The sequence below is a fragment of the Dipteris shenzhenensis genome, chromosome 28 (genome assembly GCF_047967505.1).
Source record: "Dipteris shenzhenensis isolate YYH24624 ecotype China chromosome 28, Dip_SZ_1.0, whole genome shotgun sequence".
NCBI classification, from domain to species: domain Eukaryota; kingdom Viridiplantae; phylum Streptophyta; class Polypodiopsida; order Gleicheniales; family Dipteridaceae; genus Dipteris; species Dipteris shenzhenensis.
In genome coordinates this window covers 22415349-22442732 of record NC_141623.1, presented here as the reverse complement: position 1 = coordinate 22442732, position 27384 = coordinate 22415349, and the positions used below count along the sequence as shown (strand labels likewise).

The 27384-nt window shown below is 41.0% G+C and overlaps 1 protein-coding gene across 5 annotated transcripts; it reads right to left on the bottom strand.

Moving 5' to 3' along the window:
• Positions 1–11715: 11715 nt before the first annotated feature.
• Positions 11716–14495, bottom strand: LOC147883330 (uncharacterized). Of its 5 annotated transcripts, none has more exons than XM_087399989.1 (8): positions 14366–14495; positions 14006–14277; positions 13655–13914; positions 13186–13557; positions 12884–13090; positions 12284–12644; positions 11977–12188; positions 11716–11899 (listed from the first exon to the last, which is right to left on the bottom strand). In XM_087399989.1, the coding sequence occupies exons 1-4, from the start codon at positions 14486–14488 to the stop codon at positions 13481–13483; spliced, it is 732 nt and encodes a 243-aa protein (XP_087256115.1). In that variant the 5' UTR covers positions 14489–14495; the 3' UTR covers positions 11716–11899; positions 11977–12188; positions 12284–12644; positions 12884–13090; positions 13186–13480. The 5 variants fall into 5 exon arrangements, with proteins under 5 accessions (XP_087256115.1, XP_087256114.1, XP_087256119.1 ...); XM_087399988.1 differs by having other exon boundaries at positions 12008–12188; XM_087399993.1 differs by having other exon boundaries at positions 12008–12188; positions 13186–13397.
• Between the last annotated feature and the right edge of the window lie 12889 nt (positions 14496–27384).

Below are 27384 nucleotides of genomic sequence, written 5' to 3'. Positions count from 1 at the left end.
ACCGATGGCAGAACCAATAAGTATGAGAAGAAAGAGGAGTTCTACATGTTCAACTGTGGTCCATGCACTTGATAGTCATCGCCCTGAATACATTACTATCACTGCAAAGAGAGTGATTGGAAAAAGACGACAACTTGATTTTTTAAATCCTACAAACCAGGGAGTTTGTAGAGAGGCAAACATTCATGATGCCAATTGGGCAATTAGGAGAACTGAAGCACATAGTGTTGTCACATGCTTTGGTTACTTGACAGAAAGTCAGAGACGGTGTGGGGCAATGATCAATATGCTTGGTAGAAGTGCAAGCAATGGTGTGCCAGCACCTTGCTTTAAGGGAAGAAGCAACATTCCAATGGATTGAAGAACAATTTTTTTGGTTTTGCAATAGTACTGTGACCCATACATGGAAGGTGGATAATTCCATTCAGGGTGTTCCTGGAAACTCTCCAGGTGTGTGGAAGGTTGCATGTGGGACATCAATTACTGTGGATGAGAGGGAGACCCTGGTAAGGGCAGGATTTGTTTTTGAGACTGATGATGCTATTGATATCATGAGCTTCCCATCTCGTATGCAAAAAATCCGTATGCCAAGCCATGTGCGCCCATCTCGTCGTGATGGAAAGCTTGTGTCATGGAGAACTAGGTTGAATAAAGAATTCAAAGAAAGGATAAGCAAGGCAGTTGCAGAGAATGGGGAGGTTGTAAGAGAGCACTATTATTCCAAATGAGGTGCATCTTTTCCACATTCGTACATCAGGTTCAATTTCCAAGGGGCTAACATACTGTGTCTCAATTTCAGAATTCCCACGTTGTACATGTCTTGATTTCACTCAAAGGGAGACAAGTAAAACTCCTTATATGCCTTGCAAGCACATATACTTTTTGTTCATTGTAGTGCTGGGATTGAGTGATACAGTGCATCAGTTTATGCATCAAGTAGCGTTGACTAAGATTGAGTTGTTTCAAGCACTGGTTGGAAAAAGAAATCCATATTCCATAGACTAGATGATGTGAAAGACATTCTGTTGTTCTTTGCTTGAACATGCAGATTATAGAGGTAGGGATCCTTCTATGTTTTTGCAATGGAAGTAAGGATATACTTCTGCAAGCATTAGAGGCAGGATATGTCAGCCTTTAATGTGAATAGTAGAAGATGCAATAGATGTAATGTGGCTTTTTGCTCTACATGCCTTCCATTTTTTGGATCAAATGTTTGGAAGATGTACTTCTGCAAACATGGAAGGCATGATATGTACATGTAGAGTATGAGCATGTTTTGGCTATATTCTACCTGCTCCTATGTTGTTGTCTCTCCATAAGGATTTCATTGTGAAAGCAAGGAGAGAAAGGTATTTAATATGATGTGTAGGCTACTCCTTTTCTTTGGATGGCTGTATGGAGGAAGATACCAAGTATGGGTAGGAAGGATATGTGTAGCCTGATATTTTTCTTCATGATGCATGTATGGAATACGTAATCATATAAGCATGGCAGGCATGATATGTAATGTAAAACTTGTGTGCAATGCTCGTGCAATGTTAGTTCTTTTTCAAATCTCATATTCAGTACCACTATGTGTTTGTTTGCCAAATTTATTGTAATGTAAATATATGAGAAGGAAGGAGATGTGCAATTCGAACAATGTGCCCTCTAAGTAGTCTTTGTTTTTGTGAATCATATATTTTATATACTATTGAATCTCTCTCCATAATGAGTCTAATGTGATAGCATGAGAAGGAAGGAGGGAAGCAATATCATTTTGGGGCATGACTCCTCTCTCCAATGAAATTTGATTAATCATATAGTGGATCAAGGGCTGCTCGCTTGCCTGTTGTTTAATCACGCTCGCTTAATTGGGCTCGCTCGCTTTTCCTTGCTCGCTCTTTGGTAATCCTCGACTAGCTCATGGCCCGGCCCGCTTAAGGTACCAACAAATTGTTATAGCTTTTCGTTGACACCAAGCATTCCATTGAAGCCACTCGCTTGTGATTGGGTTTTGAGCTGGGAAACGTGACTATCCGGATCTTCTCTCTTGCTCGCCTTAGACTTGGAAAACTTCCATTTGAGGCTAGTTTGGTGCGGATTCATCAAGACAACTAGTGGGATGATGATGCGTTGCTAATGGATTTGGTGGGCTACTGGGAGGCTGAAGTCTCCTTGGATTCACCATTGTGCTGACCGGTGGTGCCGTTCTTTGATTGGATTGAGGGCTGGCTAGTGGTGTTGTAGCTGGATTTTGTTGTATACTAGTAGTTTGTGCTGTCAATGGATTTTGTGGAATACCGACAGTTTGTGCTTGCACTGGATTTTATGGAATATTGGTAGTATGTGCTTGCACTGGATTTTGTGGAATGCCGATAGTTTATGTTTGCACTGGATTCTGTGGATACCGGCAGCAGTCTGTGCTTGCACTGGACTTTTCTGTGTACCAGCAGTCTATGCTGTCACCAGATTTTGTGAAATTCTGCCCATCTGAATTACTGATGGGATTAAGGGTGTTGTGAGTGGAGCCTTCGAATTCGGGACACCGAAAAGCAACTGAAAATTAAGGGGATGCTAAGATCCACGAACACCAAATGACGCAACTGGATTTTTTGAGTCGAAAGGCTCGCCAAATCAATTTTCCAGGTTGGTGGAATCTGCCTCATGCTTCCTGCACAGGACCCTTCAGGTGGCAAGTTCATCAGACTCTATTGGCAAGACTCAATTCACCGTTGTGCGTTGTGGTGCAAAAATTCTTCAATGGCGACTGGTTGGATTGACCTTTGGTTGCTTGCTGTGGTTTCAAACTGGGGATTGCTATGGGTACTACTATAGACCTCATCTTCCTCTCAATCATCTACCAAATCCTCTACAATGGTCTCCAACCCATCTTCTACTTGAGTACATTTATCCTCCTCTCCCTTAGGTTTCGTGACTGGATTCATTTATCGAAGTCCTTCAACCTGAAGTGAATCGTACCGTTGGTTTGCCACTATGTCAGAGCCGCAGTTTTGATCAGGCCCACAAAATCTAGATCTCTTCATAGCAGATCACTGGGGGAAATCGTTTTGTCATCATTGAGGTGAGCCATTGGGCTACTTCCGTCCACTCATGGGGTGAGTCAGCAGGGATAGCCGGACATTTATTGTTGAGGAAAAGTCCGGTTGGACATTTGGGTGATGTTGGCACAGATCATGTCGCAGCTGTGTACGGGAGGCAACAAGCCTATGTCAGCATCAAATCTTGACATACAGTTGAGAATCGATCGATGTCCATTCCCTCCGCTATGCCTAGTTGCATTCAGCTCCTTAGGTGACTTCATTCCTTCATCCATCATTGATTATTTCACCTCTCACATGGAGCTTATCACATCCTTGGACACAGTTTTCATCAACAGCTAGATCAGTAGATCCGTGTTCATACTACCTTAGCATCAACTCAGTCATGCCACATTGTACCACCCTTGGAGCTAGTGATCGCTACCTCTTTTTATCAGCAGACCATTTCATAGCATGAGGACATTAATGCATCAATGCAATCTTGCACCAATGTTGTGGATATCATTAGGTTCATCCATAGTGCACCTGGGAAATCTTAGTTTTTCACTATGCACTTATGGGTATAGTATATAGTCCTTACTTGATGCAAATTAATGGTTGGATATAGGACTTCAAATCAGTCCCTACATTAGCATTTAGCACCTCATTCACCTCACAGACATCTTATGTGCATTTTAAGTGATATTTCAGGCTTTTAGGCCTTTATACTATCAGCTCCACATTGAGTCTTTCACAGATGCTATTGTGACATGAAGTTGGGGGTAATAAACTTCACGCACCTCTTCACTTCCTACTGCTTTTGAACTGAGTGACAAAGAAAATTATCACTCAGAAAGGGACATTAAAAAGAAGCTTTTATGCCAAGATACCACACCATACTTTCCTCCCTTATATGAGAATGAAGATGGTAACATCCCAAGTGATGTTGCACTCAAGCATAGGGAGAAGGAAAGGATCAGCAGAGGCCATAATCTCAGCAAGCCAGTCTGCACCAAAGAGAAGAGTGATACGTTGTTGAAAGAAGATCTTGTGGCTCAACATGACATGAACTAATATATATCGAGGAGTTTGAAGGGGCTGATTGGGTCGGATGGGTAGGTTCGGGGAAACATTGCACCTCCTTTATAGATACCTTTACAATTAGCTCAAAACACTCTACAAAATAGCATAAGACACAGAGACCCATAACTTTTAGCAGAGACATGATATCAAATATTCAAACACATTGAGATGTGCCTTGAAATGTGCTTCGCTCTGATATAAGTTTTGTAAGAAATAGAGAAGCGGTTGGAAAGATATGGGCAGTTTACAGGACGGGAGTAAAAACTATCTAAAAAAGAAATAGTCACGCATAGAGAGTCATAGATTTTTGGTTTCACATCTAATATAATAATTGAAGACATATTATGATGCTCCTTGAAAAAAGCTTCACGTTGATATAAGTTTCGTCTAAATCAGACCATTGAGCAAAAAGTTATGAGCAAAATACTGCCAGGGGGTCAAATTGTCATGAAAAACACCTACTCCTTCTACTGATGCCGACATGGGAGAATACTACCTCCATGCTTAGACTTCATCAACGATACAAGGCCCATAGAGGTCACCTAAGTGGGAAGGAAGGGCTCCCTTTATGGCTTGGGAAATAGATAAACCATGTATGCGCAATGAGCGTCCGAATAGACAACACTTTTGAGCACTTTGGAAGAGAAAGCAATGGAAAAAGGGAAGAGACACTCAAGAGAGAGAACATGAAGTGACCTTCATTACCAATAGAGTGATACTCCACTCCAATGCAACTCAAAATACTACAAACACAACAGAGAAGAAGAGGTTTTATACATATGTCAAGAGGGAGCGGAAGCTCCAAGACTACTCATAGAGAGAGATGGACACAAGAGTCTACATAAGAGAATATCTACAAGAGGGAGAGAAGGCTCATGGAAGAGGCTTGAGGAGACTAGAGCTACAGCAACATGAGGCCTAATGGTGGAAGAGATGATGAACAAGGGAGAGGAGGGCTCCTTTTATAGAGATTTTGTCACTCTCCTTCATCACCCATTTATAATTGCTGCCTGTAGATTCCTTTCCCCATCAATCACATAAGCGCGTATGTCACCATCCATGTCCTTTTTGGCTACTCTTGCCATGTGTCCCATCAAAAGATGCTCAAGACTCTTAAAATATTGAGAAAGTCAAGAGTCTCCCCACATGGAGCCCATAGGGAACCTCTCTTTTCCATATGTCCACATCCTCCTTTTCCATATCACTTGATCTCGGGGGGGTCACTATGTATAAACCCTCTATATCACGTGCGTTCAAGGCCTATTTCTAAAATCCCTTATCTGTAAATTTTTCATTTAATAAAATGTACCCCTTTTCTATACAAATCTGTAAATTTTTTCCAAAACTATTTTAAATAGTCCCTTATGTATATTTATTTTTGTAAATTTTAGAAATAAAAAATATCCTTCTGTTGAACTCACGTGATAGGATTACATATGATGAGTGACCGCCCTGAGCACTTGATACTCAAACTCTTATCAAACATAGAGAAAAACAATACCAAATGCCAAATAAAAAATATCAATTTTTGGTGTCACACTACATACTATGCTAACGGATGATTAGCCATGCAAATATCAAATGACCTTCAGACCATGATAATTATGCATGCAGGTTGGACAGGTTTCTACACGTTATCATTTGTATGGGCCTCTTCATCAGCAAAGCAGTGTATTATACTTGCACCTTTTGGCCACAGATTTTTAGCCCCTGGATCACTCTATCCATATCAATTATGTGGTCTTCTTTGACCCTACATCATTTGATAAAGAGCACCACGCCACCACACACAAACACACACACACACCACACTTTATCAGTTAGGTGCTTCCCTCCACCATTTAGGATCCATGAAATATGTTGGCTCCTTGTAGTAAGGGCATGGAGATTCAAATTGCCTCCTTTTCTTATGCCATATGCCACTCCACTTGGAAATCTACTTTTCCCTTGACATGAAGATTCTCTCCTCGAGCTTGATCTTTATCATTGCTAGTATTTTATGTGGTGCAATACCCAATAAAGAGTTTGGTGGTCCTTTGTCTTAAGTTGCCACTGAGTTGTGCAACATTAACACATTTTGCTTATGAAAATCCATTTAAGTCCAAGTTTGTTCTTACCTTAAATGAGCCTAGTCACCAAGCGTTCTTTTATCATTACACACTAAACTATTTTGAGTTTGCTTCTGTAATTGATGAATCAAGAGCTCTATTCATTAGTGTGATGACCACTCATTCAATCATTTTCTCCTTGACAATTTCACATTCATCTAGCTTTATAACACATTTCATGTCCTTGGAACTCTTTAAATGTAACATTATAAAATTAGGATAAAATTTAACCATTCTTCTTTCTACTTGTTAAAGATTTACAAAAATGTTATTCCAAAAATTATACAAAATACTTCCCTTGTTGCCTTTGTATACCCCTTTAATATGCAAAATATGTCCAATATAACCATCCACTTGCTGGTTGAGTAGGCCTATTAACCTACAGACTTTTGCAGTCTTCGGTAAAAGCACACATTTTATCCTCTAATCTCTTAAGGTTGATGACACTGCTTCAAAAATAAAGGTGTAATCTTTCTTGCTCACTGTATGCCCCTTGGATTATGTGTTGCGATATCGAGCGCTCCACTCGCGATATGCCAGGGTGACCGTTGTGTATTTATGTCACCGACTTGTTAGCTGGAGATGCGGTTGGTACACCGCCCACGAATAATAGCTGGATGACAGCTATCCTTATCTACTCTAGTTTGTGGCTCAGTTAGTATGCCACCTTAGTTAGTTGAGTTTGGTTTGAGACCCACATATAGGGTTCTTCTATTTTCTTTGTACTAGAGTTCTTTTGGCTTTCACAACTAAGAAGAGGAAAACTGTTTTCAGTCTCCACCTTTGTGTGTATTCCCCCATTGTGATTGCGAGAAAGCCTCAAGTGAGACTCCTTCCCTCTCTCCCACTATCTTCACATGGTATCAGAGCCTTGTTCGTGGTAAGGAGCTCAAGAAAGCAAACCAAGTTCACAGTGTCATAGTAAGAGGACAAGTGTTGCTTTCCTTTTTTGAGTTTGGGAGCAAATCTCTGCAAGTAGCACAGCCGGAAGTGCAAGAGTGCACTGTCTCAGATTGAGACGCCCTTCGTGGTGTGGCAAGAGGGGTGTGGCAAGAGGGCATTATATGCTGCGGGCCAGGGCAAAGCCCTGGGTGACTTTATTTTTCTGATTCGAGGTCATTTCGGGGCCCGTTTTGGAGGCGGAAGTTCTCCGTAGGCACTCAGAAAAAGGCCCTGTTTTTGCTGTGCGACCACTACTCGGCTAGTCGGTGAAAAGTTGTCGCGGAAATTGCATCGTATGCCTGTGTGCAGAGATTTTGGGAGTTGCAGATTCATGCTTGTTGCCTGTTGATGCAAAATCGTCACTAGGAAGTGACTGTGTGGTAAAATACCACTTTCGTCAGTTTTGCAGATCTGCCCGTGTGAGGCAAAGGCTGTGTTTTTGCAGTGACAGAATATTTTGCAGTGTTCTGTAATGGCATCTGATTCCCTTTCACAGATTGTCACTGAAAAGCTTGACAAGAACAACTTCCAGGCATGGAAGTTTAGAATGACAAATTTCTTGATGGGAAAAGGCTACTGGGAGTTCATTACAGGAAATGAAGAAGAACCAGTTCTTCCTAATGTTCCCAATCAATAGGAAATGCAGGCATTTAAAGGATGGCATGAGAGAGCCAGAAAAGTTATGTACTGGCTGTCTATCAGTATTTCAGATTCAATGATTGTGCATATTCAGGATGCAAGTACGCCAAAGGTGGCATGGGATACTTTGGCTAAAATGTACAGCACAAATACGCAGGCCAGGAAAATGCAGCTCAAGCAGGAGCTACACAATGTGCAGAGAGAAAATATGAGCATCAATGACTACCACATGAAGGTGAAGAAAATTGCGGATGCACTTGCTTCCACTGGGTCGCCAGTGGATGATGACGATTTAGTTTCTGTGACCTTGAATGGTCTAGGAAAGGATTATGCACAGTTCCGGACATCCATTGCTGTCCGTGAAAAATTTCTTGATTTTGAGGAGTTGATTGCTCTTCTAATTTGTGAAGAGCAGAGAAATGGTGGTGCATCTTCTTCAGCAGGAACTTCAAAAGAAACTGTCAAATGCTGGCAGAGGTAGAGGCAGAGGTAGAGGAGGCCGATCTGCAGGCCGTGGTAGAAATCAAAATATGCAGCAAATGCAAGAAAACCAGTCCTATGCAGGAGGACGTGGTAACTCTAGAGGCAGGGGGAGCCAAAGAGGTCGTGGTGGATGGCAGAGAGGCCAAAATGCAAACAGCAATGTTGAATGCTACTACTGTGGTAAAATGGGGCATATGGCTAAAGACTGCTACAAAAAGCAGAATGACATTATGAATGGAAAATTGCAGCAAGGCAATTATGCATCCTCTAGTAGACAGGGTGATGACAGAAATGAGCATTTGTTTATGGTGCAGCATATGACAAATTCTGTGACAAGTGCAGAAGAAAGCAATGATGTGTGGTATGTTGACTCAGGTGCGTCAAACCACATGACAGGTCATGCTGAATGGATGCAGGATGCAAGGTAAATGGATAAACCAGGATTTGTGGAGACTGGTGATGACACTGCACATCCTATTGTGCAGAGATTGGCAAAATTCCTTTGTCTATGCAGGATGGGAAAAAGAAATACTTGTCTGATGTATTTCATGTCCCGAACATCACCAAGAACCTGGTTTCTGTTGGTCAGATGGTTGAGCAGGGCTTGCAGGTCAGATTTAATCCTCATGGATGCTTTGTTGAGGATATGAAAAATAATGGTCGCTTGATAGCAAAAGGAAAGAAGAAGGGCAGGATGTTTACGTTGGATGCGGACATGCCTGAATTGAGTGTAGCAATGTTTGCACATGGGATCGGTGTAGTTGCAGATATTGATATCTGGCACAAACGCATTGGTCATGTTAATATACAGCGACTTAAATCAATGCAAGCCCAAAATATTGTTGCAGGATTGCCTAAATTCAAGGTTGCAGAAATGGACAAGGTTTGTGAAGCCTGTCAATTTGGGAAACAGGCAAGGAAACCATTTCCTAAGCATGTTCAAGAGAGTAAAAAGCCATTGGAATTAATCCACTCAGATGTGTGGACTACTAAAGCTGCATCTATTGGAGGCTGTCACTATTTTGTCACATTTATTGATGACTTCAGCAGAAAACTTTGGGTGTATTTTATGAAAAAGAAAAGTGAAGTGTTTGGGCACTTCAAAGCTTTTAATGCTATGGTTGAAAAAGAAACAGGCCTGCAAATAAAATGCCTAAGGTCAGATGGAGGGGGAGAGTACCTCTCAAATGAGTTTGCAAGGTTCTTGCAGGAGCATGATATAAAGCAGCAATATTCATGCAGTCATACCCCACAGCAAAATGGAATTGTAGAAAGGAAAAACAGGCATATTGGAGAGGTATCTCGGGCTATGCTAAATGAAAAAGATCTACCAGATTATTATTGGGCTGAAGCAGTTGCTACAGCAGTTTATATAATGAACAGGACTCCCACTGCAGCAATACGTGGCATGACGCCAGAGGAGATGTATACTGGTAGGAAACCAGATATTTCTCATTTGAAAATTTTTGGTTGCATTGCCTATGTCCATGTGCCAGATGAGTTGAGGTCCAAGTTGGATCCAAAAGCTGAGAAGTGCGTCTTCATTGGTTATTCTCTGCAGCAGAAAGGGTATAGATGCTATAACCCTTCTACACGTAAGTTCACAGTGAGCAGAGATGTTGTTTTTGATGAGATGAGTAGCTGGTATAAACCAGTAAATGTGATGATTGATGTAGATGCACAGAATGGTAATGCTGCACAGAATTCACAGCAGCAATCACAAAACATCAGTGGACCTGGAGTGTCCTCTAGCAGTGGTTCACATACTTCGCCATGGACAGGCAGATTGAGATCAGGAGAATCTCCTCAAAGCAATGCAGAGAGTGGTGTGCAGGTATCACGAAAAGGAAAAGAGAAGGTAGATCAGCCCATGTTTGTGAATGCAGGTCACTCTTATGTGGATGGTGAATCCAGTGGCTCAAAGCAGAGCATTGATCATGAGTTGGGTATTCCTTCAGTTGTTACACCTGGAGTAAGGAAGACCAGGGATATTTTGAGAGCACCTGGAAGGTGGATATGATTAGGAGTACAACCCAAATGGAGACACTAACCATCTTTCTAACAAAGTGATAATTGCAACTTACAAATAGATTTCACATGTACGAATAAATTAATACAAAGAGGAGGAACATTTCAATGTCATAGTTTCATAGATGATTTTAACTATATCAATCTAAAATAGGGAAGAGTATATAGGGGAGATCAATGTAGCTTGGTAATCACCACCCCAAAGAAGTTTTCAAAAGAATTATCAAGTGTGTTAAAGATGTAGAAAAATAAAACACAGAGTAAAGTGAACATTTAGTAAAAGAACCTATTAAAAACCAAGAGAAATCAAACCTTTCCATATGTTCAAAAGACTCTACCCAAAACAAACTAACTTGGCTATGTGCAATAGTAATGTAACTAGGGAGAAATACATCTCACACATTGTAAGATCACAACTTGAAAATAGATTTCACATGTAGAGGAAAATTTCATTGTTATGTTTTGCAAGAACCCATGTATGACTTTAATTGTATCAACTTGAAATAGGGAAAATTATAGTAGAAAGGTAAGAAAAAATGATCAATAACCATCACAAGAACTAAAACACAGAGTAAAGAAAAATTATATATAGAGACATCATACCCTTCCACATGCCCAAATAATCATCCAAAACACACTAGGGCTATTTGCAATAGTACTTGTATAGTGGGATGCAATCAAAGGCAAATGGAAAGCAGCGTGGATTGTTGTCCCACCAATGTTGAAGGCAGCCTTGCCAGCGTATGCTAGAAGGAGATGTAAGTAGGAGACAATACATCTCAAGGATTCTCCCAATCTTTGTAGGAAGTTGGAAGTGAAGGAGCTGGCTTGAGATAAATGGGTAAAATTTTTAGGCGAGCGGACCCAGGCGAGTGGACATAGTTTAGGCGAGCAGATTGACATGATTGCAAAAATGAAGTCATAGCTCATTCAATGGTCTACAACTTCCTAGTTCACTTCACATATCACGATTCCTCACACATCATCTGATATCTATGTTTAAAAATTGATACCTACTCTCTTTTTCCTTATGGAATGAAACAAACGGTGAAAAACACAAACCATAGAGATAAAATGAATTGTATCTCTCTCTCTAGGTCTCCGATTGACATGATTCCAAAAACAAAGTCAGAGCTCATTCAATAGTCTACAACTTCCTAGTTCACTTCATTACTCTATTCATCACACATCATCTGATATCTATGTTCAAAAATTGATATCTACTCTCTTTTTCCTAATGGATGGAACAAACAGTGAAAAACACAAACCATAGAGATAAAATGAAACATTTGTTCAAAGCAATGGTGCACAAAATTTAAACAAACATAAGTTCAAATACATAAACATCTATTCAAAGCCCTGGAGCACAAAATGTATATTGTCGTCACAAAATAGAAAAATCTCATTCCCCTTTCTTGGCATCTGGATGCCTGCGCTCTAAGGACTTCAAGTAAATAGCTAGTCACCATGTCATCATCTTTCTCAAGAGAGACACAATGTCTGCCTAGCTCTGCACATGCACGTGCCATGTTCCCCGTGCCTGCAAATGCATCCACAACCACATCCCCCTCCTGCGTGAATGTGTGCAAGAGAAACCTGGAAACAAGATCCTCAATTGTTAATAAACCAACCATATGCAAAGACTGAAAAATGCATCTACAAATTAAAATCACCTGCTCAATCCAAGTTGTCTCTTTGCACCACCTCGCACGAACTTGCATCCCTCTTGTGTGCCTTTGAAGGTGTGGATTTTTGTCTCCCTTATCCAGTTTGACTGGCTAACGCATATGTCATTAGCAAGGCTCTTCTCTACTAAGGCTTTATTGTAGTACGTGGGGATTTTGCATCCACAGCATTGCCACATACCCAAGACTAGCCAGGTCATCTATAACCATGAAAACTTAAACAAGTCAAACTTTTGCAAATTTGTGCATAAAGATATTTGAAACTGTACTACCATTTAAATGAGATTTCACGTACCATCTCCTTGGGATTCTCTTACATGTAGCCGCAGTCAAGGTATACCATTAGCATGCGAACTAGCTCAAATCCATTATCCATTGCCCCCAACTGGACACAACACATATGTTTTGGCAAGCAAGTACTGATGAGCCACCCCCCATCTTTGACTATATGGTTTGCAAATGCTGGAATAGCCTCCACAAGACCCATAATTAACCAGTTCCACTCTGTAATCTCCTTTTTGGAGATGCACTCAACCAAAGATGATGTAGGAAAGTCTGCCCACATCATGCTTGCAGCTGCCTTTGTTTCTTTCTCTTCAATTGTAATTGATGGCGGGGTTAGCAACTTAAGAAAATTCCTTACTTTCACATGAGACCTGAAGAATAGATACATTCACATCAATAATCATATTCATACCATTTTGATTAAAATACACCTGCAAACTATTGAATGGTGCCTATTTCCATCCACTAGTGATAAGTGCACATCCAGCTAGTCAACTCTCACTATCCTATGATATATAGCCTCCTCTGTAGCCGTAGAAAACACAATGCCAATCAAGTACTTGCAATGCCATCTACGGACATAATATTGGAGGCACCTATGTTCCCTTACCATCTCCCCTCTCTGATTCCGTGTCATCAAATCTGTTGTCCCCCTCATCTTCTTGACTACCCCTTCCTTCAACAATAGTACCAAATTGCAACACCGTGCTTGCCTACGATGCTCTCCCATCATTCCTTGTCTTGGTACGTAGCTCCTTGGTAGTGGAACCAATGTCCCTTGTCCTCTTGCCTAGCGCTTTCCTGCACATGACAAATTCTAAACCATGCATAAAAAATGATGTTCATTCCAATGCATTCCTTGAAATATGAATGACACACTCAAGCAATGAACCGAGAGGAACACTTATTTACCTTTGCGTAGCTCCTTCTCTGATTCGGAAACCTTGTTGAGAGGATAATCCAACCACCAAGGGCATCTCTGCATCTCCCACTCTGACAACCCACCAGGGCACTACAAGCATGTGTCAAGAAACATGCATAGTGGCCCTTTCATTATCAACCAATCATGGCACTCCACTGGCATCTCATTTAGAGCATGCTCTCCCACCAGCTTAAAAAACCACCTGCAAGCCATTCATATAACTATTAATCCATCATCATATACTATTATGTGACTTTCTGTATGGACTAGAGCATCCAACACTAATTAATTGTACACTAGGCGCCGCACAAACATAGCCATTTGCAGTTTCTTCTCCGCAACTAGTGAGCTCTTCATATTGCCTGGTATGTTATTGACAGGCATTTTATGAGAGAATGTTCTGGCATGCTTTCAAATATTTGATTGCACAAAAGATTTCCCAAAACCAAAATTTCTCACCTACTAAGTCCAGAAACGTATTCTGGAAGTGAATCTGCCAGCATGCTCTAAAATACTTCACTGCATCGCCAGAGAATGGAATGCCTAGACCATCAAATGGCATATTCATCTGTCCTGTCATCTCGCATGCCTTTTCAATCATTTGAGACCAATATGTCTCCCTTGCAATGTACCTCCTCCACTCCTTATTGTCACATGGCATGCCTAGCTCCATCTGCACGTTTGTATCTCCTGCAAGCACTCTCAAGACCTCTTTTTTCCTGTCATTATAAAATCTATTAATCAAACACGTCTTCCAACAACTTGAACCATACAACACAAAGAAATAAACAAAAGAGATGGAAGAGAAACCTCTCTGCATATAGTTTCGATGCACCAAGCATGGTAACCTTGTCCTCCATTACGATCTTTCCTTTCTGCTCCCAGTTTATGGAGAACAAGATGCTAAAAAATCCCTCACCATTCGTTGGATTGGCAATCGATTGCAAACGATATCCTCTACTCCTCACCTTCTCCTCTGCCTTCTCCAACGCCTTTCCTTGTACCTTCTCACACTCCTCCAATGACAGGGTCGAAGTGTCTATTTTGTCCATCTCTTCTTGGTACTTCTTTTGGTACTCATCCTACAAAAAAAAGAACCATAACTTTTTTGACATAACATAATCTAGAAATCATTACCAAGTAATCAACCAACATCTTTAAGGCACTCACCCTAAAAACAAACTGTCCAAGTATGAACATGGGCAAGTTGTACCATGCCTTTAAGGGCCCACTCCTCTCCTTCAACAACATACCCTCAACCAATATTTTGTCCTCCATTACAAAATAGCACATGAGTGTCTCTTTGTTTGTAGTGCCGATCATGAATATATCACGTGTGATAGTGTGCGGGACATGTACACGTGCAAGCCTACACATGGACATGCAATTTGTTAGACAACCATTTTAAGACACCAAAAAACTAGAAAGTCAAGACATAACAGTAAGCATGATAGTGGATTCATACCTATTGACCTCGGCTAGTGCTAACAACACCTCACCCTCCTGTGTACGCTCAAACTTGCAAGAACTTGCAGCAAACTCGAATGTGCCGATCCATCATATTTGAATACACTGTAAAGCAAGTTCACTCTTAATATTTAAAAGGGGGAAAAAACACATGCTTTAAATAAAATTTACATACACTAAATGCAAAAGAATGTGCCTATGTTTATCCTCCCTAACCATGCCTTGAGTCAATGGTTTCCATCCCAAACTAGAAATTTCTTTCCCTTTAGGTTGACCCAATCTGATCTCGTATCCAATTCATTCTCAAATTCATGGTTTACCAATTCCCACCACGTAGGGCATGCTCGTTGTCGATCCTCATCTTTCCAAGTGAGCTCCGGCTCGTCGGGACGCCCAAGTGACACCAAGAAGTCACCCCTGCTATCAATGTACCCCTGCTGGGTCAAATATCTCTGCCAAGACACCTACATTGTCTCCCACCATCCTGATGGCCTCGTTTACGATGAGCCTGCACAAGGGTATCAGAGGCACCTCTGTATCTTTCTTGACAACGAGTGTGTCCACGACCTCCTGTAACAAGTGCATCTTAATGCGCTTTCCATATCGGTTACTTAGCTCTCTAGGAAGACAGATATCTCCTGCCTCTTTACCTTCAAGCAAATGTCAAATTTTAGAAAATCATTCAATTATCAAAGTCAATACCCAATAGCATCACATGATCAATACAATATCACAAATAATTTTTTACCATTCTGAACAATTTCATAAACTTTACCTTGAAGTTCATGTGTTGCACTGCTACCTCTGCTGGTCCCTTCATTTTTTCAGATGCCTTACTTATTTTTGATGTAGGAGGATTGGGCACATCTTCCTCAATGATCCTCTCCAAGGAAGATATCTGAGATGCAGGCACTACTCCGTGATCTGTGGACCTTCTAACATTGTAGTCTCCGACAATCTTTGCTGAGATCGCAAGGAATAGTGGGATCCAAGTCCACTGCTGGACTCCATATGCAACACATTAATCAAGAGTTCTTATACAACAAGGCAAAACAATATAATCTGTTGGTTCACTTGGCATCAATCTTGGGATCAAAGCAAGGAATATCCTCTCTAAAAATCCTCATACTCAGAGATGTGGCCTTTGCTAAAAACTTAGATTAGAAAAATACTAGATAGCAAGCCAGCAATAAAGTATCTTTCTTGCTCAGGGGGGTCATTATGTATAAATCCTCTATATCACGTGCGTTCAAGGCCTATATTTTAAATCCCTTATCTGTAAATTTTTTCATTAATAAAATGTACCCCTTTTCTATACAAATCTGTAAATTTTTTCCAAAACTATTTTAAATAGTCCCTTATGTATATTTATTTCTGTAAATTTTAGAAATAAAAAATATCCTTCTGTTGAACTCACGTGATAGGGTTACATATGATGAGTGACCCCCCCGAGCTTTCTTGTATTTCTATATTCTTTGTACATCTCATGCAAAGATGTTCTTACAAGACAGCAAGCCAACAATAAAGTATCTTTCTTTTCGTGAGGCTAGGTCTAAAAGGTAGGTTGAGAGTCTAGTTCAAAGAATGAATGGATCTGAACCCCGAGTAAAAAATCCTTATGGTGAACAAGGAAAAACTTAGCCCAACCAATACAGTTTTGAATAAGGCTACTGCAAGATTTGCAAAGCAAGGAATACCAGCTACAAGCAGCTCAAGAAAGACAACACTGGGAATTCATCTTCATGCATCACCAGTCTCTTGCAGTTCTTGTTAGCAAGCTTCTTCAGGTAAGAGAGTCTACAGAAATGGTATCATTGCTCCCATGCCAGTTGTTACCTTGATGCTTTAAGATGAACACTAAAGTGCATGAAATAGTCAAACATTGGGGAAATTTTGAAGGAGCGGTAAGGGACGCAAGTAGAATAGCATTTTGTTTAATATTTGTAATAAAAATGACATTTGAGATATAATTGTGTATCGACATTGTTTGTAGGCAATCCAAAGCCCTAGAGCAATCCTAATACCGAATGGGACTCTCTCAGAAGCAAAACACCACAGTTGGCTAGCAGCAGAAGGGTTCAAAACAAAGATATGTCTATATGACGTTGCAGGTAGTGATCTATGCAACGCAATTATCCAAAGTGCAAAGCAAAATGCATATGATGAGGGAAGACACATAGGACATGGTCCATCCATAGCAACCCTACAACAGAGAGCAAGAGAGGGCAAGACACGCAAGCCTTCAGAGGTGGTACACATCATTAGGGATGAGATAGCTAGATCCCCTCTATACAATGAGAGAACATACCTTGAAGGTGATCGGGAGACTATCCAAAAGAGAAGAAAACTAGCAAAGGTAAGCAGACCTAAGGAGCGTACCAGCCACAGGCCAGAATATGATCATGTCAACCAACCTAGGCAAAGTAGAGGATGGCCTTAGAGGATATTGATAGACAATGAACATGAAAGAACAAAAACCAGCTCAGAAGGTCAACAAGTTCATGTTGAACAAGATGGGAAAAGGGTGGTGGAGTGAAAGGTGGTAGACACATTTTGGGCAATTCAAAGGACCAATGTAGGAAGTCGGGTAAAGTGTTTAGGGTGGACAGTTGAGAGAAGAAAGTGCAATGAGATTATCTCAAAACACAATCTCACAATACCAGCACCATGTTTCTTTGCTACAAGGAAACATCCTTATGGTCAGCCAGTATCTCAAATGGTGTGGTTTTGCAATACAACATGTACGCATGCATGGAATGTTGACTTCAACATTAGTCCAGTACCAGATACCATCCCAAATGCCTGGCCTGTGCAGGAAGGTACATCCCTTACACAAGAAGAGGTTGACTATCTCACAGTTGCAGGATTCAAGTTGGAGAATGTAGGCTCTAATGGCAATGAAGAAAGGAATGAATGTGCCAGTCCAAGCAGAAACATGGCCCAAGAAGATTTAGGTGTGTCACACCCCATGCATACTATACTTCAAAAGTGTCAAAGGCAGCATGGCAAAAGATTCATCTTGCAATGACCCTTGATGCATGTGTCATAGGGAGGAAGGTGGTGAAGCTTGGTGAGCATGAAGATTTTGTGATAGAAAGCAACAACAGCAAATCAGTTGGTTCTTCCCGATATGAAGTGTCAATAAAGGAGAGACCAAATTGCACATGCCCAGACTTTGAAGAAAGGGCAGGGCTGGAAAGTCATACTTGGCTTGCAAGCATATTTATTTTGTGTTTATGTGAGCCTTTGGCCTTGATCCAAAGCAGCATAGGTTTACCCATCAGCCTGTGTTGAAGATGCAAGAAGTGAGGCTTGCCCTCACAAGAGAGAGAACTTCTTTGTAGAAGTCCATGACCATGCCACCACATTGGCAGTTTTGGTTTTTTTTTGTTTTTTTGGTTTTTGTAGGCTTCGAAGCCTCTTCTATTTAGTTATGTGGATTGCGTTTAGTTACCAATCAGAAGTGAATGATTGGATGGTATTATATGACTTGATAAACTCAAGCAGATTTTTGTTGGTTTTCATGAATATTTTGTCAGTATGGCTGCAGAGCTCAATACAATGTATAGACAAATGTGAAAAACATTAATTAAATAAGTCCATGACAGAGACATGAACCAAATGGAGTGGAAATGGATAGAAGTAGAGTTATATATGTGTAAATGCTTGAGGTTGAGTTTTAGCCATATGTTGTGTGTAATTCCATTGTTTTTTAGGGGAATTTTTTCATAAATCGTGTGTATAAATGATAAAATTGAACCCTATACTTTGAGATCTAATGCAAAAAGATAACTCAAGCTACTCTGTTCGACTCGCCTAAACTGTATCACTTGCCTAGGTCTACTCGCCTAAACTGTGACCGCTCACCTAGTTCTGCTCGCCTAAATTTCTTATTCTAAATGAACATGACTCATGACGGCATGAGAGCATCAAATACTGTGCCTAAGGCATATCTATTTGGAGGGGCACTTAGTATGATTTAAAATAAATATATAGTAACCTTGTTTTTCTAGTAAAATGGAACCTCTTGCTACTCTAGGACCTTCAATTACAAGGTTCCATTTATTGGAGCATATGATATTCCTTTAAAAAATATAAGACTAAAGGGGACAACGGAATTCCAACAACACCGACGAACCCATAAGATGCACTTGAAAATTATTGTTTAAAAGATGTGTAGAAGGAGAGATGTGTAATAGTTTATGGTTAATAAATTAAAAACTTGAATTCAATATATAAGAAATTTCCAACCTCGCAATCCTCTTTATGTATGTAAGATGATTGAATCCAACACGTTTATGTCATAAATGGGTAAACGTTTGCTTGGGTGTAGCCAATCATGGAACTATTTTTGGGGCCATTTTCGGGCCACAACATGATGCGCTTCTAGGTGAATATTTGAATTTTGCACGGACCCACACTCTCACCAAAAAATTTCCTGATGTCATGAAGGCACACTTGCGTAATAATGAGATGCAATCTATTTGTTCTGAACACCGCATAGCGCGACACATGACATCTCTAAACTATGCTTCGTGCAGTGTAGTCTTTGGCCTAAGTCACCTGACCACTTATCATCGTGAATCCTTTTGCCGCATCTTTGCCACCTATCACTGGGCACCGCACCCATGCAGATCAAGTTAACAATAGTGCATACTAAGAGCCTCAAATTGATTAAAAAGAGATTACATAAATTTAATTAAAACTCAGGAATTGCTGAGAGCCTTAGAGACCAAAACATTATATCCAGTGAGCCAAAAGATCGTTCAAAGACTTAGAGGCCAAAAGATTACATCCAGCCATTGTTGAGAGCCTCGTCTAAGGAAGAGGGAATTTGTACAACTCAATTTTCGGCCAGTCTAGCTTGTAGCATTAAAAAAAATTTGGGAGCCAAAGGAGGATACGATGGAGAAGCTGAAGACCATGCACATTGCGAGGACTTAGATTACGGCCCCCCCAACAAGTGAGTAAGTCAAAACATTTAGCAACTACGTTCGAGCGAGCCCAGAGTTCGAGCGATGCTTGTGACAAACTTTGTCTAAACCTACAGTAGCAATAAAAATGATTGAATCTACATGACACTATCAGAGATTGTTTTCACTTATTTTTACAAAGATAAAACTTACTATTGGATAACTCATAAATCCATGCAAGTCAACAATCATTCTATGAATACCAAAGGAAAAATTCTTGGCAACATACAAATAGAAAACCTATAATTCAATAATAATAAATCCATGCAAGTTAGCAATCATTCAATGGATACAGAAGGGGAAATGTTGCAATGTCTACACCTTGAGGCAATCACTCAAAATTATGTTGCAATGTCTACACTTTGAGGTGGTCACTCAAAATTATGTAAGGTAGCACATGAGTTGAAGGGGTTTCTTTATTTTGTGAAGTTACATACAAACAACAATAGTCCCACCCATGATATAGAAGCTCCTCCTAGCAAAACCCATCATAAATAGCTATTTGTAGCTCATTTATTTTTATGCTACCTATATGATTTGATCAATTTTGGACATGAAATGAACATATGAATAAAATGTTAAAACAATGGAATTAATAAATTATTTATCACCTTATGACCATGATGCTAACTAAATATAGATCACCTTCATATGTACATGACCATGTATACACCTCTGAGATGGAGGGAGGAACCCAAGGACCCGAACTCTATATGAGAAAAATCCATGGTCATAAGAAAATATAGAGTTTGATAAGGTGTAGCTCTAATGAAACAAAAATAAGTATAAACTTTCTAAAGCTCTATAATTTTGACACTTTATCATGATAAATGGATTCATTCATATCTTTCTGATCATTGTGACTACAAACATGACCATATTTGGAGTCCAATTGACCAAGTTATGGCCAAAATAAAATTGATAGAAGGAGCCTCCCAAGAGGCCGCGATATCGCAGCCTCCTAGGAGGCACCTCCTCCCATTATTTTTTTCCTTGAAAATTAAGTTGCACAAGAAAAACACATACTTTGACCCCTTTCTTGCACCCCTCCTTCTTCCTTGAGCCTTGCAAAAACATAGCCAAACATTTTTAGAAATTGTTGTTTGTACGTAAGACAATTGATTACTCACAATATCATGGGTAGGACAACAACCGTAAAAGTAAGCAATGCATGATACTTTTTGAACATAAATCATCACACTAGAATGCCAAAATTTATGAAAGCCTTCGCTCGAACCGCCGCCTCGCTCGAACATAGTCACTCAAATGCTGGTAATCCTCCCAACAAGTCGACGGTACTCTACTCTTAAAATACTAAGGCTTTCATCGACATCTAGGGGGAACCCTTACACCACATCCATAAAGAGGCCCTCTGTGAGCATGTCATTTGAGGTGGTGACATGTAGATGTGTGGGGAATCGACTGCGGGAACGAAGGGTCTCCACTAGTGCCAGCATTTCTACTCCAGGTCAGTGCAACGCATATATGAGAAGGAAGATAACATTAGGATCACAGAGCATCGAGGGGGGGTGGTAGTAGGCATGGTGAAGATGAGTGGGTGAGTAGAAGATGAGCAGGGGAGCAGATGAGTGACGAGTTGGAGGAGCGAGCATGGAGCAAAGTACAGTAGGGGTGAAAAAGAGCTGGAGGAGGATTGTGGAGCAAAGTAGCAAAGCGTGTGGAGCAAAGTAGCAGAGCAGGGGCGTATGAGAGCAACGTAGTAAAATACCAAACTCCACATATCTGTAGCAGAGTAGGGGCATATCAGAGCAACGTAGTAAAATGCCAAACTCCACGGATCTTATATACATTATAAAGTTTGAGCCACCGTGGTGGCTAGAGCCCGGGGTTCCATCCATATTAACTACAGGCCATCACATGGAATCTTAGGTGCCACCCTAGAGACAGGCTAGTAATCATGAAGCAGACACCATGTGGTGAGTGAGCAGGCCACTACGGTGGTGGCTGATGATTAACTGCAGGCCATCGCAGTGGAATCTTAGCCACGACAGACATGGCTAATGAGAGCCACCAACACCGCGCAGTAATTCCCACAAAGGTAAATCATAAAGCTCTAATCACTCATTACCATGCACTCTACTGCTCTACTGGGCATGCGAGCCCCCCAGTGACTCAACACAACTTGAGAAAATTCTCAGGGCCTTGTAGGCACAAGAGCAAGCTGAGGCCGCTACAAAAATGGTCGATATGGAAAGGCATAGAAGAGAAAAAGCAGAGAAGCGCATGAAGAAGCTCCGAGATAGGCTCTAAGAAGTGAGAAATGACGGGGACATGGCGGACAAGGAGCTCGAAAAGATGCGAAAGAATCTTGAAGATCAGAGAGTCGAAAAGGAGGGTCTTTACTACAGGAACTACGAGAGAGCTTCAAGGCCAGGAAGGATAGGACAGAGAGCAGTCAGGGTGGAGAAGACAACAAGGTAGCTCTCCACTAGGCCAAGAAGGATGTAGAGAGCAGCCATGGTGGAACAAGTTGTAGCAACCACGGTGGAGCAATTTGCAATAGCCGTGGTGAGGGTTGTTTTTCCAAAACACTATTGGAAGTTCAAAGAGTAAGCTACAAGACCGTCCAAGAAGTTTACGATAGTACTGTGCTCGAGCTTGCCACGGCTTTCGATAGTTATGAAAAGTAGTGCGTCGTGGACTGAGAGATTTCCAAACTAGAGTGGAAGTCTTCGAAACGGCCCACGAAGATGTTTTTGAGCAATTTAAGCAAGGGATTTAGATGAAGCTGTTGCACAGAGTGACAAAAAAATGGAACAGATGAAGGAGAACATCTTTGGCCTTAGGATGAGGGAGGAATGAATCAAGAAGTAACTTCGTCATCCACAGAGCAAGACTGTGGTATTGATGGCCGCAATAGTTAAATCGGATGCCTATCCTGCTATGCAGTAGGGTCCGAAATGCATGGTCTGCCATACCACCCAGTGCACGTTTTTTGCTTTGGGGTGTTTGTGCATACAAAATCTAGCTCTAGAGAATACCAGTTGCCATTGCCCAGGTCATGGACAGATCAAATGTGCCTGCTACAACTATCTACGATGAGAAAGTAGATGCTACAGCTTAATTTACCATTTGGAAAAAGATGCAAAAGCCAAGGAGCTCAAATGGAAGAAGGCCAAGACTGAACCTGATGGCGAGGAAAAGGAGCCTGAAGGGAGAAACCAGCCCCCTTCAGGAAAGGAGCAAGAAGGGACGAGCCTGCAGCCAAGAAGCTCAAATAAAGGGAAGAGGAAGCAGCATGAAGGGAGGGGCCAGGCCCCTGTAGGAGGGAACCGACCCCATTCTGGAAAGGAGCAAGGAGGGCTAAGCCTGCAATCAGGGAGCTCAATAAGGAGTCCTTGAGATGTAATCTAAAGGAAAGGAGTCTTTGAGATGTAATGTATGTAATCTATGCATAATCTATTGAATTGTTAATCTTCTCCAGAGTTTACTTAGGCAATGTTTTCTCAACTATGTGGCTAGATAGTGTCCTTTGATCCACGCCACCGTGGTGATAATAATGAGATGAAAATTTTTTATTTGACCAGTAATGTGAGATGAAAGATTTTGATTAGATCACTAATGTGAGATGAAAGATTTCGATTAGACAACTAACATGAGACTGAAGAATGAGAAGGTTGGGCTCAATGAACTCAAATATTTTGATTACCAAACTAACATGAGACTGAAAATGAACTCTCTCCCTATTTAAGTGCAATTTAAACACAACTAAGAGCCCATTATGAAATCTAGCCCCAAAACTAGAGCTAGACATCGATCCAAACTGGGTACACATCGATCCACCTACAACAAATATATGGCATACCGAAGTAACTTTGGAATGCATTTGTTCTATCTAAAAATGATGTTGATGAATGGATTTGTAGGATGTGTGGATTTGTTATGGGAAACCAGCACGGTGGATGTTGAGATATACTAAAAAGAAGCATGGGATTTACAAAAACAATTTAATAAAACCAGCACGGTGGTTGTTTGGGATATACTAAAAAGAAGCATAGTCTCAAATAAAAATTCCATTTTCTAGGACAAGTGGACATATTGTTTCCTTGCACTGAGACTACATACATTTTCTTAGTACTATCTTAGTCATCCTCGTCCACCGCTACAAGACACCCCAAGATGTTCTCATGCATGTCTAAATCCAAATTGAAGACACTCTTGCCCTTCTTTTGTTGTGGCACAGGTTGCATTTGGAACTTAATAGCTCTTACTAGATGAGAGTACACACATGTTTGTCGACTCTTATGTAGCAGTTCGTAATTGCAACCTCTCTTGGATGATTTTTTGTACCAAAAAGCTCCAACTACTACATCCCACTTCTCATAGGTTGTTCCCCAATTATCCTTAAATGTTTCCTCAACCTGGTGCCTAGGTTTTGTGCACTACAACAGAAAGTATGGGTCATCTTCCTCGTTCTCCCCAGATGCTGCGACATCTCCAAAGTTATCCCCCTCTTCAGACAGTCAGTGAGGTCATCGAAACTCTCCCGAAACTGTGGCGAGTTGTTTGTCTTTCCATTGTTTGTCACTCCATTTGAACGTAGAGGGAAAACTTGAACTCGCTCCCATGTCTTCACAGTTGCAGTGTTCTCATGATCCCCTATGATGCACGCACTGCAAAAACAAGAAAGTTTTCTTATTTTAATCAGTTGATTGTTTGAAAAGCCCCATATGCTATGCAGACCATGAAATCCTTTAATTTTCTCACAATCGTGCTAGCTTCTCCTTTACACTTCATCCAATTTCACTTCATGGAACACTCTGTGTACTACAGTATTCTTAAGACTTTGTTTACTATATGTTGAATGTGCACTTGTGGAGAGGTTGGATGTAGGCCATGTTACAGCATCATGGGTGATCATTGAGTTTTTCTTGAGGGCATGCTAATTGGTGTTTAAACAAATCTTGCTTAATAACAGCACCGCATCCATCATGTTCACCCTTGCCATGGCTAGACCCAAAGAAATTCCACATCATGTCTAGACCGCGGTCAGGGATTTGAACCTTGAGATGAAGTAGAATCCACGAGTTGATTTAAATTGAGAGGTAGCACCATCTGACCACACCAAATGTTTTATATTTTTTGCATGGGGATTCTCCTTTTTTAGCCATTCCCAATGCAGTAGAAAAGCATGCTGCACAAATAGGGTGTCATGTTCCCTATCATCTGAAATGTAGAAACGATACATGGGTTGCACTAACCTGGACTCCTATGAGTCAACAAGCAAATTGGCATTAGACGTGGAAGAATCAAGCAAATGATTGTATGTGATATGCACAAGAATTATTATATGCTTGTTGTACCAGTAAGCACTTTGTATCTCATCTTGTTCTTGAAATGAATAATTTTATACAAAATCTATGACAAATACAATAGTGACATGGGGAAAATTGGCAAGGCACATCCTGAACTGCTTACTGCTAGCTAGCCGTGAAATTGTGAAGCACATATTTTGGGATGGATTGAACCATGTGACCTACAAGCTCCCTTGGCTAGGTGCTCTTATATGATAGTAGCCATCTCTTTTTATCGGATCCTTCAACATTGACATTTTCAAATCTCCTCCATTTTATAGCAACATGGTTGTCTTCCCTCTTTTCATTTGGACAAACATTGAATCTCTTCTTCTTCAGCTTCAAACTGCAATGCTTGCATGTGCTGGGAATGCATTCAATCCTGTGCCACTCACGGTCTCCCTTTGGACCAACCACTGGCTCCCACAGAGAACTTAGGCTACAAAACCTACCCTCCCTTGCAACACACGATGAGGATCTAGGTGACCTACAAACTGTGCATTCATAGGGGAGCCATGGGCATCGATCCCCATGGAGCAATGCTGTAACACGACCAGATCTCAAGTCATTCATAGCTTGCCGGGCCACGTCAAAGTCTATGTGTGTTTTGCAACAATAAACATTCCTTTCTTTGAGTTTCCCGATGTACCAGGGCTTACAATGCTCAAAGCTCCTCTGCCCAATTGAAATGTGCGGATTTTGATCCATAAACTTGAGATACAACTCTGTCTGTTGACCCAACATGCGGGAACAACATAACAGTGAGCCCCATTTTTGCTACTACTAAAAGAAGACAAAACACAGTCTAATTAAAGTATATAATGAAGAAAAACAATTTTCAACCACTGCACTGGATTAGGACAATCACAATTTCAATCACCAAGCTAGTTTAGGACATGTTTAGGATAGTCAACCACCGAGCTGGATTAGGACACGTTTAGGACACTCACAATTTCAACCGCCGGTATGGTTTAGGACACTATCACAGTTTCAACCACCGAGATGGTTTAGCCTGATGGTCTGAACTTCACATATTAGACAATAACAAGTACATTGCTTTTCATTTTTGAATTTCACAATTTAACAGTGGTATATGACCCGAATAGCAGGAAATTAAATTTAATGAATTTAAGTATTAAGAAACAATAATTTCAACCACCGGGCTGATCAATAACTAATGTCTGTTCAACCACGCTGGTTCAAGACAATCACATAACTGGTGATTGAGCTGAAGTAGCCACGGTTGTTTGATGTTCCAACCATCGGGCTAGTTTAGTAAAATAACAATATATTGCAAAATATATTGGTGTTAATTTCTACTCAACCATGCCACCGGGCTGGACAACAACTAATGTCTATTCAGCCATGCTAGTTCAAGACAATCAGATAACTGGCAATGGAGCTAAACCAGCCTACGGTTGCATGATGTTCCAACCACTAGGCTGGTTTAGGACAATCACATTTAGTCCAAGCCTGGTTTAAGAAATGAAACAAGTAAATTTTCCCAAAGCTCAATCACAAACAACCACTGAGCTAGTTTGGGCACCACTGACCTACGTTGTATCTAGCATGTTTATGATGTGCTCCTCAAACACCTTGTGTCGCATCCACTTCTTACAGATGTCCTTTCCATTTGGAGAAACTCTTGTATTTTTGTGCCAAAACATCATCAGTGTAGCAATGACTTCCGCACTTAGGCTGTCTCTCCTTTTCTTGTGTTCTATTGAAGCCCACAAACTTCTCGGATCAGGATGATCGTGCATTGCTTCTACTCTACGTTCAACCGCTAGGGCCACGTTGGTCCTTCTGATTGACAACATCTTTGACATTGTGTGCCCAAGCCGTTTCTCCTTTGTTTCATGGGACACCAACATAGCTAATGTCGCCCTCTTTGCAGCTAGTTGATCTAAGCTGTTCATCCCTTTCACTTTCTGTAGGCCATTTCTCAGGTTAGAGAGCATCGCCTCTTGGGCGTGCATCTCCCAAGGTGTTGGTAGGGTTGTTACTCTACGAACTTTAGGGTGCAGACTAAAGCTTGTGAAGACTCGAGACTGGTAATCACCTGAATGGCCTGATGTTGCTGCCTTGAATGCTCCCACCAATCGTGACACCATAGCTCGTGTTCTTCGCTCCGATGGCAATGATCGAATGCGTGCATCTGCAACTGCTTCTTGTTGTTGCTCTACAATAAGTCTTCTTTCTTCTCGTTATTTCTCCCTTCGTAGATGTTGCAAAAGTGTCTACCGTTGTCGATTCAATACCATGCCAGTGCTTTCCTCGACCCACACTCTGTTCCTTGTGCCTTGACCTGGCTTTTCAGCTTTCCTGTCTCGTAGCCTTTGTCTGCTTCTCTTGCAAGCCATGGTGAGCTGCATGTTGTCATTGATGCCATGGCCACAATCAGTATAGAATAGACCTAGAGAACCTAGCCAGT